This window comes from Anguilla anguilla, chromosome 14 (genome assembly GCF_013347855.1).
Source record: "Anguilla anguilla isolate fAngAng1 chromosome 14, fAngAng1.pri, whole genome shotgun sequence".
NCBI classification, from domain to species: domain Eukaryota; kingdom Metazoa; phylum Chordata; class Actinopteri; order Anguilliformes; family Anguillidae; genus Anguilla; species Anguilla anguilla.
In genome coordinates, this window is record NC_049214.1 from 27530292 (window position 1) to 27548102 (window position 17811).

Here is a 17811-nt window from a genome sequence, read left to right on the forward strand (position 1 = left end):
CTGGCCACAAAATGTAATTACCAAAATCACTTTCACATTACATGCAAATCAAATTTGCAAAGCTGAATATTTTTGACCTTCAGATACAACACAATTATGGGGTTTAGAATCAGGGACTGTGGTGTATTTTTGCAAGGCTGAAAGGAGTCTTCATTGTTTAAACAAAGAAAGTAAATACACATGATGCTTACCTCTATATTCACAGTTCGTCTTCATTTAATATGAAGAAAATCAATTATGGCACCATCCATCTCGTTGACTTCCTAAATTGAAATTTCAAAATGTACGGGATTGATTTTAAATTCACATTCAGTTGTAGCAAATTAAATGTCTTGGGTTAAAAAACTGGGCCCCAGGATCCTGCAAATTCCGAATTATTTTTAAATTCCTGTTCAGTAAAAGGGCACTCATAGCAAAATGCGTGTTAAGCTGCACTTACTTTACTGGACAATCTGCGCACCAGAAATGACTGTGGTCATTGCGGCACCATGGACGTTAATGGCAAACTAAACTGCATTTCAACATGACGCATAGGTGCCGTGCAGCCCCCTAAAATGTTTTTTTTTTAATTTTTATAAAAGAACGAATCAAATCAAAGGAAGACATTATTCATGACAGATTAACTGCTGCATAGATCCACAAGTCTTTATGATAAATATGAGCTCATCAAAAAATCTGTTTTTTTAGAAATAAACAAAATAAGCAGAAGTGAGGCATTCCCAGTGTAGCTCTGGTATAGTTCTGCGTGCTACACGGTCCACTGTACTCGTTTCTGTTTACCCTTGAGCAGACGATGTGTAACGCATCACATGGAGTAATTCTTATTGCGCACGTGCTGTGACCTGCAAACAAAATTGTGTAATAAAGCCATGATCAAAGCGAAAAGCACCAGATGGTGCGGAGGGTGGCTAGTTGAAGGGTAATACGATGTAATACACAGATGCAGTCGCTGAGATTTGGGGGGGGGGGGGGGGGGGGGGGGAGGAAAATGAGTTGTGCTGAACTTTACGTTTTTTTTATCACCTGTGCTGAGCGGGTGATTGCTCATTTGGATATGTGATTTGGCACAGGACAGAGTGCTAATTCATTATCACATGCAGACACCCGTTTGTTGTTTTTGACTCGCTAAATGAAACAGGCTGCTAACAGGCATGGCTTCATTTTTCCCCAATGAATGTACTGTAGGTATGTGTACAGCACTGAAATTTCCACCAATCACCTATCAGCACTGTTCACAGGCCAGGAGAAACATAAGAAATAAATCTGTGTTTATCCACACTGACATGAGTAGAACCACACAAATCATTCCAACAGAGCAACTAGAAAGCGAGGGACTTTGTCTTTGCTCTGAATTTGGTAGCCTTTTGGGATAATATTAACATTATTATTAACAGCTATTAGTTAGAAATTCAACTCCGCTTCCTCACCTTTTACCATTTATATAAAATAAATGTTTTCCTTATTTACCCATCTAAAATCTGAAGAAAAAACTTGATAGCAATGTAGAGGTATGTCCAAAATGAACAAATTAATATTATCTATTGAAATTTTTTTAATATACCTGCTGTTGGCAACATAGCTGTTAGCATAACATTAAGTTAGTTAACTGCAAGCATAGGATCAGGGCCCAAGCAATACAACACTCCAGTGCTTAAACTAAGAGTCAGCATTGTGCAGAGATAGCAAGATATTCAACCAAACTTGAGTGGCTACATGTCACTGACAAAAAGGAGCCATCGTTTTTACTTTCACCGCTCATTCTCAAGGGTGCAAAGGGTTTTAATGAAATCATTTTTCCATGCCAAGCAGAAAACTAACACATTTTTGTTCTTTGAAGTATCATCACTTCTACCACCAGTCATTCCTTTCTCTGAGTACATTTATATTACAGTGGCATCCTCTGTGACTTTAATTTATTTTTCTTCAAAAAAGAAGAAAGAACCCCACTGTGAAGACCTCACACCATAACCATTCCAAGTTGAAGTTTTGCTAAATGAAAAGAACAGAATTTGTCCAACAGTTTGTCCACAGTAAAATCTAAATAAGCCTGCCTATAAAAAGCAATCTTTCAAAGGCTAACATTATTCATTAGTCCAGCCGGCCTCTGGTTTTAAACACGATGAATCACTTCTTACTAATCTTCATTTGACGCCTCTAAATAAATAAATAAATAAATAAATAAATAAATAAATAAATAAATATTTTACAGAGTATCGTTTATTCACTGCATCACTGATGAACCGTTCCCTTTTCAGGACACGTCACTTAAAGGAAGGATTCACATCGATGGCAAAGAGAGGGGTTTTTATTTAAACACAGAGAAAATAAATGTTTATAAAAAAATAAACATCCTTAAACATAGCATGGCACCCTCTTTCACACAGTCAGAGTATTCAGGTAATGTGGGACAGCATATATGGTGGGACAGTCATTTCAAGCTTAAAAGACATTGTGCTTTGATACTCACAAACCAAGGTAGATTAGAATAACAAATAATTTATTGAACATTTCAACAGGAGAAACATTTGAAAATTGAGAATTGTTAATGTTATAATTTTTCCATCCAGTCTCAATGTTATCGTATTCAATCACATAAGCCACAAGTGCAATGTTAATCATAGGCCATTTATGAACTTTAGCCCAGAGAATCCTTTCCAACCCTATCTTCTCTGTGTAGCAGTCCTGGCAGGAGAATGATGAATCGTCAAGAAGGCCATCTTCCTCTGCACAGGACTCATGATACCAGCCATGGCACAAGTCACACTTCATCCAGTCCTTTGAAACATATTTTGCCTGGCACCCTGTGACCAAATCTTTTTTGGTTAGAGTAGGCCTGTTCACCTTTGTTGCTTTTGCCTTGTTCTGTTTCTGCTTGGATTTCTCCACATAAAGGAGGTGCTCCTGGCTGGTGAGGGTGTATGATGGTGGCCTGGTACGTGGCTTCTTGTTCCCCCGCTCTCAGTTTGGTATTTTGAGAGATCCAGGTAACTTGTTTGGGACTATCTCAACAGTGTCCATGAACTCCATGCAGACATCTTGTTGGAGCAGTGTGTTGTCTTGTGCTGGGGGCTGTGGCGTTTGAGCTTGTGCTGGGGACTGCAGTGCCCTCTCTGTTGTTGCACTGGGAGCAAAGACTTCAGCCAGTATTACGTTAGAGTTCACAGGGTACATCCCCGTAGCCCTGAACCAAGCTTGGGCATTTTCCACTGTGGCAGTCTTCTTCCACGCCTCTGAAAAAACCGAGAAGAATTGTATCTTCGGAAGCGTCATCCCCGCGGTCTGCCTGTTCCACCTTCGGCCCACCTCACACCAATTGTGCTTCAGGCTTTTGAACGGAGCCCCGTCCGCCGGCTGTAGCGCGAGGGTGGCGTGAGGAGGGCGGCACATCACGTGCACGTTGTGCGCCTTCATCAGGCTGAGGAACTCCAAGTTAAACACATGGCTGCCGTGACCATCCAGGAGGAGGAGGTGGGGCCTGGTGTCGTCTTTGGGGAGCTGCTGCATAAACCCTTTCCCCCACTCAACGAAGAGCTTCGTGTTTACCCATCCGTTTTCAGATGCCTCGACTGCTACATTTTCAGGGGACCCATACAGCCACTCGCTCCTCACACTCTTCCCTTTGAAAATGACCATCAGTGGAGCATAGGTGCCCGCTGCATTGAACGACGCCAGGACTGTTGTCGTCTCTCCCTTCTCGCCTGCAGGGATTTCAAAACAGGGTTTCCCCACCTCCCCGTCGACACGACCCGAAGCAAAGTTGTCCTGGAGGACAGACTCATCACAGTTCCAGATATGGGAAGGGACCTTTGTAATGCACAGCTGCTCTAGCAGGGCCTGGTAATCTTCGAACCATTTCCCCACTACCTCTGGGTTCATCCCTGCAGCCCTTGTAACGGAGAGAGGCTCAGGCTTCTTGATTGTGAGAGTAGGGTTTCGCCTCATAAACCCCTGAAACCAGTAGTACCCTGCCTTTTGCTTCGCTTGTGAAAAGCCTGGGATGTTGTTGACCTTGGCGAATTCATAAGCAATACACTGAACATCACACTTCCTAAGAAGAAATCCTCTCTGCGACAGCATTATCAGCAAACTGGATAGCTCCTTCTCTGCCTCCTCTGGTATACAGGGCTTGCGCCCAGAGGCATGTGACGATCCCTGTGTGATACCTTTTACTCGCCTCTGTAGAGTTGATTTTGGCACACACCATGCCTTAGCCACGCAACGGAGATTTGGCTCCTGACCTGCCTCCAGAAGGCCCCTATATTCTGTTATTGCCCCTGCCATCCTGTCCTCTCTCCACTGGTTGTGCTTCATTCCCTTCCTCTTGATATTCATTTTTTCTGTAATTAAGATATAAATGTAAAAATATTGTTCATACTTATATGTGTCTAGGTAATACAAGTTTTTCCAGTTTTGAAAAAAATTATGTTCTGAGCAGGGCTTGAACCCAAGAGCTAGTCATTACATGCTTGGCTCCTCTACTCATTACGCTATCCGCATCATCATGATATCCATTCATTTTGATTATACACTGCCTGGCCAAAAAAAAAGTCGCCGTTTGGATTTTTATGGAAAGTGCCCACTGTAAGCCTCTGGAGGCAGTGTTATGATTTGGGGTTGCTTCAATTGGTCAGGTCAAGGCTCAGCAACGTTATGCAGCAATAAAATGAAGTCAGCTGAGTACCTGAATGTACTGAATGACCAGGTTATCCCAACAATGGATTTTTTCTTCCCTGACGGCACAGGCATATTCCAGGACGACAATGCCAAGATTCATCGGGCTCAAATTGTGAAAGAGTGGTTCTGGGAGCATGTGAAATAATTTTCACACATGAATTGGCCACCACAGAATCCTGACCTTAACCCCATTGAAAGTCTTTGGGATGCGCTGGAGAAGACTTTACGGAGTGGTTCGAATCTCCCGTCATCAATACAAGATAATGCAATTCTGGACGGAAATAAATGTTGTGACGTTGCATAAGGTTGTCGAAACAATGCCGTGACAAATGCGCGCCGTAATCAAAGCTAAAGGCGGTCCAACGAAATATTAGAGCGTGCGACTTTTTTTTCGGCCAGGCAGCGTATAGAGTCTGTCGACAAACAGTAAGATGTGAAGTACTGACAGACACCAAATAATCATCAGTACGGTCTAAACTAGCACGTACGTGTAGGAAACTGTGGTAAACTGTAGGTTTATTACACCAGGACTGATTTTATAATACATACTGCTCGTGGAACCCATAGAGGCGCAGCACCTTAAATTTAATTTACAGCCTTGGTTTTCCTTGGTCGAGCAGCGAGTCCCCCGCGGGAGCGTAATTACGGGAATAAATCATAAATAAACTCCTCGGCGGCTTCGCAGAACCATCAGTTCCCGCGTTACACGGAGAAATGCGCGGAAAACGGCACATTGTTTTACTACGGTTCGCCAATTTACGTGATACATTTGTCACATGCGCCGGATAGTGCAAAAACATTCTCGACGTTTCGAACAAAATGAATATTTAAGAACCAGGCTCACAGTTACACAGTCACAGTTTCTGGCAGTGTACAGGTACTATCTATTAGTGCTGTCAAACTGTTGACAAACTACATTTCTTTTCCAGATTTTATATACATTTTCCCCGCTTTTTTTATTTGAAATGGCAGAACTCAGTTGTGCCAAATATGTGGGTTAAAACTGTCAAGGACTGAAATATACATTTTACCTTTATATGGAGCAGGTAAACCTCCTGATACTTTTGGTTTTTGTTTCAGCTTAATGCGCAATGCTACTAAGCCAACCACTTGTGCTAAACATAGCAAATCAAAAATGCAAATGTTAATTTTGAGAAATTCAATAAGTGCATCCAAAAAACATAGTAATACATCTTCATCTACTGAACACACAAACCAGTCCGCATCTGCAGGAAGGGTGAATTGCCACTTTCCAAAAATAAAACTAGGCCAAATGTTTACGAACTGTCTGGGTATAGAGGGTGTCTTAAAGTATTTTATGGCATCCCAACCAGGTTTCATCCAAGCTACTATGTAGTGAAATCACCTTGCCAACATTATGAATTTCAACCCATTTCCAGCCACACCACTTATAGCCTATATCTCCCTTGATCAGTAATGCCATGAATGTTCGGGGATAGGATGTTAATTTAGTTCCCTTACATCTGACACATTACAATGCCAAATTCATCCAACAGTCGCACCCAACAGAACGAAAATGTATCTGCAACAACTAAAAATCTCTTGTGACTTAATGTACACTGCCTGGCCAAAAAAAAAGAAGCCGTTTGGATTTTTTTGGACAGTACCCACTGTATAAGTCTCTGGAGGCAGTGTTATGATCTGGGGTTGCTTCAATTGGTCAGGTCTAGGGCTGCAAAATTCTGGGAATATTCAAGGTGGAAACTTTCCATAATTAACGAGAAATAACGGGAATAAAATGGAAATATAGCCCTATTTGCTCAGGCTGCATTTACCATGTCATATGCAGATAGACACAAACCTTTTACCATATCATAAGCAGACATAATTGCAAACGTTCCCTATGACCCCCCTCCAAAAAAAAAAGACTTTTCTCTTAACACCTTAAAAACCCCTAAAAACAGTCTTCCAAGTGTTGTGTTAGAATTCTATTTACATAGATAGTTGAAGCACGAGTTTTTAGAAAAAGTCAAGGAATGACAGACATGTGGAATAAACATTAACAAAAAACGTCCCATTTTACTGCGCAAGGGGTCAGTTGACCCCGCGGTTCTAGTGACGAGCAGTATACCATGAGTAGTGCCAAGTGACGTCGGCAGCACACTATGTGACCAAAGACGGAAAGTTTTGAAGAGAAGCTAACTGCTTGTCCAAAATTACCAATATTTATACAACGTCTCCATGCCGCTTCACAGCGATAAAAATAGCCTACTTATCAGACGGCGTTAATTTCATCAACGAAAAATATTTGTTACGACCCCTTTTGCCATGACAAAAATAAAACATAATGAAATAACAATTCACTTTTGTAAACAAAAACATGACGAAATGTATTATTTTCATTGGTGAATATAAACTAAACAATAAACTGAATTAATACCACTGTCAGAATAGGCCTTAGGGTTTTAAGTGAACAACTCATTTATAAAATAAATGTTTTACAATAAAGAATGAATGGAAATAGATTAATTAAAACTCCTCAATTAGCATGCTCAATCAAGCTACATCACATGGTAACAGCTAGCTAGCAGAAGGTGTTAACAAGGTATAAACTGTGTACTTTGCATTAGGCTACTATCTGCCGATTAACTGAAATATCATAAAAAATATAACATATATTCACTCCAGTAATATAATCAAAACTTACCTGAAAGCATGTAGTCCTTTGGCTCAGACAGTGCGGTAGTGTTGGCAGTAATGTGGGCTGCACACGTGATGGGAGAATGCACTGTGCATGCAGAGGATTGTAATTTTACTGAATTCCTATTTAAAGGGATGCTGGCAAATTATCAGTACATGTGATGGAAGAGTGCGCTGCTGAATGCAGTGCATGGTTACAATTCAATTAAATGGGCATACTTTTAATCAAAACATGCCATAAGACCTAGTATTGCTTTTTTATGTGTATCCCCCCCCCAAAATAAGTTCACTATTAAAAGGTAAGATTTTATATTGAAATTGTGCAAAATTCCCGAGCTTAACTTCCAAAATTTCCAGAAATTTACCTAAAATTTTCCGACCCTTTGCAACCCTAGTCAGGTCAAGGCTCAGCAACGTTATGCTGCAATAAAATAAAGTCAGCTGAGTACCTGAATGTACTGACTGACCAGGTTATCCCATCAATGGATTTTTTCTTCCCTGACGACACAGGCATATTCCAGGACGACAATGCCAAGATTCATCGGGCTCAAATTGTGAAAGAGTGGTTCTGGGAGCATGAGAATCATTTTCACACATGAATTGGCCACCACAGAGTCCTGACCTTAACCCCATTGAAAGTCTTTGGGATGTGCTGGAGAAGACTTTACGGAGTGGTTTGACTCTCCCGTCGTCAAGATAATGCAATTCTGGACGGAAACAAGCGCGAATCAGCAATAGCTGCGACCACACACCCGCATGCATACATGTGTGCATGCATCCACGCACACACCCTCACACAAACACGTGACCTCTTCTTTGGTTCATGACCAACCTTTCCACAAAATCTTGTGCAAATCTGTGAATCCACTCGGGAGTTATGTGCCTCTTTGTGATAGGCCACGCCCATCGCCACGCCCCCTCACACACCCTCACACAAACACGTGACCTCTTCTTTGGCTCATGACCAACCTTTCCACAAAATCTTGTGCAAATCTGTGAATCCATTTGGGAGTTATGCGCCTTTTTGTGATAGGCCACGCCCATCGCCACGCCCCCTCTTGGTCAATGGGCCTTAAAAGCTAATAAATGTTGTGACATTGCGTAAGGTTGTCGAAACAATGCCACGATGAATGCACACCGTAATCACAGCTAAAGGCGGTCAAACGAAATCTTAGAGTGTGAGACTTTTTTTTCGGCCAGGCAGTATATATTCTCTGTGAAGAAACTACATGGCTTTAATTAGCAATGTTAGCAATGTTGCATTTAAAATGTAACTTCAATCCCTATTAGTAAGATTAACACCTACAAGCAAGGAAACACAGCAGAAAATGTCTACCGTAACAGAATAAATGGCAATACTGTAGCCAGCGTAGGCGAGGGAAGCGCGTTCAGGCTGCTAACTTTGGCTAACTTTGCCGTTTTCTCCACAGAAGGGCCAGACGGGCTTTACCTGAGGCCTCTGACTTGGGCTCCGCGCCGAGGGCTTGCGTGGAAATGATCTCCAGGTCCGAGTTGAGGCAGGCGGGGGAGGTGTCGGGGTCGCCGTACGGCAGGGGTGCGGGGCAGCAGGACTTCGCCAGCTCCTCGCCGGGCGGCACGTCCGAGGGCTCGCCATGTCCCGCGAGCCGAGGGGGGGTCAGCAAGGGCACGTTGGAGGCGTGGTTGGGCCCGCAGCAGGGCGGGCCGCCCGGGGGCCTGGGGAGGGGGTCGGGCCTGCTGGGGGGCTGGGCGGTTGCCGGTGGCGGCCGGGTTTGGGAGCCAGGGAGGGGGGGCGCGCGGGGGGGTCTGGCCGCGGGGTTCCCCGAGGGCGAGGCGCGGGCGGAGGCGGGGTCGGCGTCGGACGGCCTGAGGAGCGCGGCCTGGGACAGGGCCGCCCGCTGGCAGGGCTGCTTCGGGGAGTGGGCCGCCCCCCCGCCGCCGTCGGCGCCGCCGCCCAGCTGCCCGTGGGCCACGATGTAATAATCCTCCTGCGCCTCCTGCTTGATCTTCTTCACCGCCGCCTCGCCGGGCGCCTCCTCCGGCCGCGGGCGGCACGGCTGGCCCGGCGCCGCGCCGGGGGCCCCCCGCTTCCGGAGGGCGTGGCACTCGGCGGCGCTCTGCAGCCGCGGCTCGTAGTCGGCGTCCTCGTCGGTCGCCGACGACTCGTAGACCATGTCGAACAGGTTGCCGCCGTAGTCCTCCGCGTTGTCGTCGGCCTCCGACGGCTCGCTGCAGTTGGAGAAGTCGCACGAGTCCCGCGTCTGGCCGCAGTCGCCCTTGCCCTTGGACGCCCCCCCCCGGCCCGGGAAGCGGTCCCCGGGGCTGGCCTGGGTCCCCGACCCGCCCTGCATGCTCAGGCTGTCCGAGCCCGCGCTCCGGCTGTCCTGGTAGCAGGCGCGCTCCTTGGGGCCCGTCCTGCAGGTGGCGGACAGGGGCCAGTGGTAGGCGTGGCCCGCGCTGCAGCCCCACATGGCGGTCAGGTTGCCGTGGGCGCCCTCGGTCAGCAGGTGCTTGAGGTTGGGGATGAGGGCGCAGATGGTGCCGTGGCTGTGGGCCCAGCTCACCAGCTTGGACAGGTCCTCGGACGAGGCGTGCAAGCAGTCCTCCATGGTGGCCTCACTCCTCTGGAAAAGACGAGGAGATGACCGCTTTAGAGACCGTCTCAAAACTACACCTGCAGCGCAATGCGACGCAAAAGAACTTCCACTGCACCTAGGCAAGCTGGCCCCCTCTAAGCTAATAATCTACTAAATTTATACAGCAGACTTAATTTAGGCTTAATTTTAAGTTCCTAATATAGGCAACAAGTTCCAAACAACAATTTTTTTTTAACTGCAGAAAAGATTTTTTATTTTTTTATTTTAGAGTAAAACGCAGCTCTGGTGATCTTGCCTACGACAGCTGCAGCCAGTAAAACTGGATTTGTCACATGATGGGAGGGAAAAAACACGAATGTAATAACAGTATTTTGAGACTGTAAGAAGCAATGTGCACTTCTTCATTTTTAGGCGGAATTCCCCTTTAAACGTGAAAGTATTTTTCATTTCCGCTGTGCTAAAACGATTGATTCTGCATTCACTCCTCATTTCCATTCCCTGAGAAAATAGTTTGCAGATGACAGTTAATAAAATCAAATCCAGATCCAACCAATGAATAACACAGAATGGCTGAACAGAACAGCCACCATAAGAAGAGATGAACTGAACTGAAAAAGACAAGAGGTGAAAGGACTCCTGGAGGTTTCTGGAGTTCAATGCCACTGACACAATTCAGATACATTTATTAATAAAGCAAATACACCACTGCCCAGTTAAATGGCTGAAATAGAGATAACTGCACTTTTAAACTAAAGGTTATGATGTTATTTCAACTATAAATTTGAAATGAACAAATCTAACATCTGGTATTTCATGGGTGGATTCATTTCTCGTGGTAATCAGATTGCCGATTCATGAGAATATATTATTTAAATAAATAAAAAAACATGACCTTTAGCTCAAGTTACACGGCTGACTCAGCCGATGCAAATTGGAATAATGCGTAATGGAATATTGAGTAGGTCTGGCAGGTTCCAGACCTCTGTGACACACCGGCGATATGGGTGTGCTTTTTAATTCATTTTTAAACAGTGGGATTTCAGTCAGCTCCTACGGCAGAGCAAGCACCTGCCTAGCCCCACAGTGACGTACGGTCTTTCTGATCCCCTAAGGCTGAGTCTTCAACTGGCTTTGATCGAGGGACCCCCACGCAGGGTTCAAAGGTAACAGGAGCCCGCATCATAAATTACAAAGGGTTATGTTCAAAAAAAAAGGTTTTATAAGGATTGCCGAGGGAGGAGGGCGGGGGCGTCTGAAAGTGTGCGGACCCCCTATGGTACTTCACAGACCCCCCCAGGGGTCCACAGCCCCCTTGTTGAAAATCTAGGCCCTAAGGCAGGGGTGCACGACAAGGGCCGATCCATTTAAGGATTTTGTGCCAACTTCTCTTCTTAATTATTCCATTAGCTCAATCATATCTTGCTCTGCATATCCTAGAGAGTTTACTGTGCTCAAGTCCAGGAGTTAACCAGCCTAGTTTATAGAGCTGTCAAAAAACTAAAACTAAGGTAATTGGTTGGAACAAAGACCAGCAGGCACACCAGCCCCCCAGGACTGGAGTTGTGCACCCCTGCCCTAAGGCATCTAGGGGTAACAGACAGCATAAGGTCACACATACCCCTTTTCCACCAAGGGATTTTGAGGGCTGGTTCGGAGCCGGTGCCTAATCGCGAACCAGTTCTTCGCGTTTCGACAGCAAAAGAACCGGCTCTCGGCCAGGAAAACTGGTTCCAAAGTGGCACCAACACTTGGCTGGTCTAGAACCAAGAACCGCTTACGTCAGGGGCTGGGGGCGGGATTTATCGTGACCAACCAAGACCAACTAAAACTTTGTGACCACCAGGTAGAGTGAGACCACCTTCATTCGACAGACAGGAAAACGTAAACTGATTTGCAACTATATATGAAATAGGCAAAATATCGGTAACAACCTGTACCTAGTTATGTAGGAAAAAATGTCCTTGTAATCCTCCAGTGGTTATTTTTTCAGTACTTTCGTGATTTTTTTCTGTGCTGGCAAAGAAGTCAGAGGTGGTCCAGCGCTACCTTTTGGTTGCTAAGGGGACGTGTATCGACCACCCCGTATAAATGAATGGAACTTGACATAAATTTGCTAGCATACTGTTTAAGTGTCCTGTCTTGCGTATTTGAGGTTAATATGAGAAAGGGTGGTCGCTATCAGCATGAATCCATACATATTCACTGTTGTAACCCAAGTCGCAGGATGAAAAATAGCCGTTCGAAAAGCAGTCTGAAATTCTGAAGCAACGTCTGCGCCATTGGATTTAATGGGTCGCAATGAGATAATTCCAAGCGTGTTGCTTGTCTTAAAGTTGATATAGTAAATAAGGCTGTAATAATATAACAATGTATATGTATGAAGTTGGCTTTTTAGATTTAGACAGTTCTATTATCTGTATTTTTACAGGACATACATTTTAACAGGTAACAATGTTGCTGGGAAAGCGGAGACGTATACAGACGTATACAGTGACGTAATGACGTGGCTCTCTAGCCCGTGGAAAAGCAAACCGGTTCTTAGAAGGTTCACAAGTTGAACCAAATGCGAACTGGCACTAGCACCAGCCCAGAAACAGAACTTGGTTTGCGTTGGTGGAAAGGGGGTAACAGTTCTCCATCTTACACCTGCATATGTTCTTTACCATTTCTGCAGTACACAAACGGTAAACAACGAGCTTGACAGAAGACTTAAGCAAAACTAAACACGCAATGGTCCAGCCACTGCCAAAAAGAACAAGTACACAAAAGGACAAACAAAGACATGAATACAGATCTTCCAGAAAATTTAGGCTTCTTCAATGTGCTGTCAATGCTAGTTAACAGAAAATTCTGCATCCCTCTTGCCCTAATTTCACTATTTCCTTTGCGAGACCATCATCTTATGAGTCAGAAGATGCACCACAAGCATTGCGAACTGCTTACTAGAATAAGACACTGACTACAGTAACCTTACAGCCACTGTGACTAAAACTAAAATTAAAGCCTCCTTTTTCAAAAGTTGGAAGGCATTGCACAAAGCCATAAATTCACAGTGCCTGGCTATTTATTTCCCATATGAGCCAGTAAATCATGCATCATTGATGGCCCGCCCTACACTAAATAAATCTGTTTTTTATTGCGTGAAATGACTAGCCGATGTTATATTCCACAAATAAAAAAATACGATACAACAGAGTTCTTAAAATAGGGAAGACCACCACCCATTAGTTCCCATACCTGTTCGTTATTATAGGTTTCTCAATACTCAAACACTGAGGAATTGGCAACCGGTGAAAGGGTGTAACCCTACATCTCAACCAATGCATGCTGGGATAGGCTCCAGCTCCATCACGACCCTGACCGAGAATAAGTGCGTTAGACAACGGATGGATGGATGGAATACTCAGGCAAATAAACTCCACATTAGCCTGCATTTTATAATTGCAGGCCAGGGACTCAAAGCTCCTTGAGGTAGTTAACATGATAACTAATTGCGCTGGGCCAAAGAGCTCAAGTTATTTATAGCTGAAACCTATTTTTTCCGTTTTGTTGACATCCTACTTCCGCTGAGACTGTTGCACCACAAAGAGGGCGTGACAACAATAATTAACCGGCAATACATCATTTTGCATTTTGTGAACGCACATTTGCTTTGTGGTGTAATAACATGAAATCAGCTCGCTGATTTACATACGCATTTTCAAAAACATTTCTCATGTTATGTAAATCCTATCTTACTACAGTTGTTTCTGATTTTTTTTAAAAACACATACAAAGTGACACCAGATTAAGAGTCATTCACAAGCCCATAACAAATGGTGATCAATGGAAGGTTAATTAACGAAACAGATGTGGCTACAGAGAACATTCATAACTTTCATTGTCGTTTCATTGTGTTTCCCTATCCAACTGAGGTCACGCAGCCATCTAAAACTAATTTTACTGGGCAACCGCACAAAGTAAATTAGGATCCCTGTGCATTCTTGGTTTTTGTTTCAGTGAATCATGCAATTAGAAGAGGTAATTGGTAACATGCATTAATGCGATCTTGATTCTGATCTTCGCAGAATGCAGCGGTGACTGGCTTATGGCTTTGCTTTGCTCCTACAAATAGAAGGTGGTTTCAGGAACCAGTTGTCCCCATGTTATGCATGGAGAACCACAGCCTATCAATCAATCAAAACATTTGTCATTAATCAGGTATACATACAATAGCTTGCTTCACAGAAATCCAGGGAAAACGCTTTTCACACAGAAGAAACATCAATACATCACAAGAACAGTCACTCCTAGCACTTAAAAATTTCAGATCGGATATTGCTTCGAACTGAGCCATTGGGAATGAGCGGACCTCACTGGACCAGAATAGTTTTCAAAACAACAAAATCTGAAATAGAATTCTGATTTTTAAAACATTCAAAATGGACAAGAGTAGCCGGTCAGTTTGTACAGAGATGTAGCAGATGCATGGGTTGCTGGCACATCCCACCTATTTGATTTCATTTTTACTTTAAAACCAATATTTTAAATAAAACCCCACAAATGTATTCCTTTAACTAAAATTAAAACGACCAAGGCTAACGGGGTCTTTATATTGCAGGAAAGGATGTGCATTAACGCACAAAGTAATTACAGGTCAGTCACCTGTGTGCTTCAAAATGTGCGTGTTGGGGGGGGGGGGGGGTGAAGGCCGAAGGACAGTCTATCTGAGAAAGTGAGACAAAATGTTTAAACGACACTAACTGAACGAAACCCTTATTGCCCCTCAAAGAGAATTTGTTTTGGAAAGAACCTGAGGAAAAAACGTAAAAAGACTGATCATTTATTAGTAAACATAAGACACCAATTTAGACAACATATTAAAAAAGGGATATGCCTATAGCTTACAATGAGTAACATATATATGTATATATATATATATATTTTTTTTTTTTTTAAATCTATACAATAATGATTTTTTAGAATAATCAACCTGCTGTGTATAGCATCAGTCAGCTAGATAATTTACACAAAGTTATAGCTAAAGCTAGCCATGCCACATAGCTGTCGAATCTGGTGTTTTCTGTTTACTCAGACAAAGACGGACTCCTGCCATTTGCAGCTGCCACAAGTCGGCATGATAAACACGCAGTGATCCATAAGTCACTCAACTAAATGCAAAACCCAAACTGTTCATTCCGACCGTTTTTTTTTTTCTCCTAATTTAATCTTCTTTTCAAAACGCTTTTAGCACAGCTATGAAAATCAATGCATTAAACTGTGATTATTATTATTATTATTATTATTATTATTAGCAGCAGCACCACAAGCCGAAGTTGCGTTATTTACAGTACTACAAGTTAGCATTTGAAATTGGGATACTTCAAGAAATAAAATAAAAAAATGTAGTTGGTTTCTAATAAAATACACGCTTACGTTAACCTGATATTCACAAAAATAACCTGACAGCTAAACAAGTTAGTGTCCATGTTCTGCGCACTGACATGACTGATTGGATGCAGGAGCATCTGTAATTTCCTATCTTGCTCCTGCATCCAATAAATCTTAAACATTCGCATAATGCCGCTCCTTCATGCTGACATAATTTAGTTAACAATTTACTTTATGATTTATAGTTGGTGCTTGGTTCCATACGTTAACGCACGTTTATTTCGCCAAGCTTAGGTACCAGGCTGCATTTCAGCATTATGTTACCCCGCTAGCCAGCTACCTACAGCATAGCAAATAAAAAGAACACTGGAAGCTGTTACAACTGGTGGGTAACATGAAATCACATTGCAAGAAATCTAGCAGATTTGGTAGCTAACGTTACTGAAATATTTACTGCCCCTTTACTGCTTTGCACGGGACAAACCTTCTTGCGAGACAAGCAGTAAGCTTGGCCGAATAGTTATTTGTAGCAACGATCGAGATTCCAGTCGTGTACACAAACACATTAATCATCAGCGTATCCCTAGCGAATATGGCATGCTGCTAGATAGACAACCCTCTCTCTGCATCCATCCACCTTAAGCAAGGACTGTTTTGAAACAAAGACGCGCAACGAAAAATACATTTTACCTTTAGATCGATAAAGCCTCATATGCGTTCTCTTTCGAAGAGTGATATCTCGTGACACATTGATTTTTGTTGCTTTCCTTCTACTTATTTGGTTGAAGACAAAGACATCTGCGAGAAATCACTTTCCGACCACCGAGAGCCATATTTTAATACAATAAGAGTATTTGACGGAACACGACCACTTCCGTTCTCACCGGAAATACGCGTAGTAACTGTATCAAAGATCATTCATCCGTCGGGAGATGACCTATCTAGAGTCCCTTTGTAGTTTGACAAACCAGTTCCGGATTCTTTGAGTCCCAATAACAAAGGAGTTCTGTCGGTAGATCAATCTATGTGGAACTCAAGTTCAACAGTGTAGGGACATAACATTCAATCGCTGTAGAATACAACATCTTGGTTGCTACTAATGCAATTTTTATTTGACAATGCTGAGAGATTGGATCGCTATGGAGGTTCGCCCAGGTAAGAATAAATGAATAAATATGTAAATGCATCAGGAAATGCATGAATAAATGTAAACGTAAAACAATGCAAAACAAATATTATTATTTCATATTATTTAAATCTTATCAAAGGTCGGTCACAATAAGTGAATAATATGAAAATGATGCCAAGTTCCAGACATTGCTACTCATGTTTTCCAAAATTCATTCAAGTAACTTGGCCCTGTAAGGAAGTGGAGAAATCTTTCAAAGCTTAATTTTGATCAATATTAAGGTCAAAGGTGGGATTCCATTTGGGAACTAGCAATTCTGCAAGTTAGACGAAACTACAAATTGGCAGTGTAGGGTGAACACAGTTTGTAAAATTGATGCTGTTGGCATAAAATCATAAACACTGTATCCTAGGCAGAATATTCCAGAAGTGTTCAATGATTAGTACATAGAAAACACCAGAAATCTCAGGTTAAAAAAAGAAAAGAATTCCTGAAGATAAAGGCCCAACAGCATCACAGATTATCAGAGTGATACATTTTCATACATGTGCCTTTGGCACTGTCACCATTCTAAATAAAATGTTTCATCATGTTAGTTAAGGCCTTTTTTTTAAAGGCTTTGTCATCGTGAGATTAATTTTAAAGTAAACTACGGGAACCACCAGATGCATATTTTGCCCATTTTCACAAAAGAAATCATGGCTAGAAGGTGGTACTTGTATCATAATGTAAAAAGAAATTCTTCTAAATTGCACAATATATATTTTTGATCAACTCAAATTTGTATTTTGGATGGGATGGGCCCAGATCACCCAACAGTAGTTTTGTTGTGGTTCCACCATTAACTGACTGCTTAAAGGATAAACACCTCTGAAACCACGTTTTTTTTTATTTATTTTTTTTAATTGCATTCAAGTGTTCATTAAGCCACAGCAAAAGGGTGTATTCTTACTTTTTTCAAAATAAAATATACAAGAAGCTAATAAAATGTACTTTTGATGTGAAGTTAAATTTTTAAACACAAAAGTTAACTCATACATACAAGTCTGACAAAGTATGTTCATTCTGCATGGATATTCACTTCAAGTTTGCATCCAATTGACAGTCCGCAAAATGACCACATTGCTGTTTGGCTAAAATGTAAACGCCTTGTTACTAACACTATAAATATGATTCCAAATAACCAATGGCTAATTCTCTTTAAGGAGACGGTAGATGAACTTGTTGTTTTTGGGCTTTTTCATTGTTTAAAATCTCAACTGAATAAATTAGGCTTGTTATTGATATTTTTCATTTTCTTTGGTTCTGTATACCTATTAGAAACCGCTGATCATGTTTACATGTTTAATGTTCCTCAGGTATTGAATGGTCCCAAAGATAATAGTTTCTAAATGAATGGTT

The 17811-nt window shown here is 42.5% G+C and overlaps 1 protein-coding gene across 4 annotated transcripts in view; it reads right to left on the reverse strand.

Annotated features, from left to right (window-relative positions):
* The window catches only part of LOC118212736 (uncharacterized protein KIAA1958), a 32314-nt gene extending 16134 nt beyond the window's left edge, over positions 1-16180 (reverse strand). The window contains exons 1-3 of one of the 4 annotated variants that reach the window (XM_035390955.1): positions 15972-16179; positions 8786-9938; positions 1932-4337 (exon numbers count right to left, since the gene is read on the reverse strand). In XM_035390955.1, the coding sequence (XP_035246846.1) occupies positions 2959-4337; positions 8786-9923 (2517 nt within the window). In that variant the 5' untranslated portion in view covers positions 9924-9938; positions 15972-16179 and the 3' untranslated portion in view covers positions 1932-2958. Of the gene's footprint in view, positions 1-1931; positions 4338-8785; positions 9939-15971 lie in introns of those variants that run through there. The other 3 variants (XM_035390956.1, XM_035390957.1, XM_035390958.1) reach the window with 3 other exon arrangements.
* Between the last annotated feature and the right edge of the window lie 1631 nt (positions 16181-17811).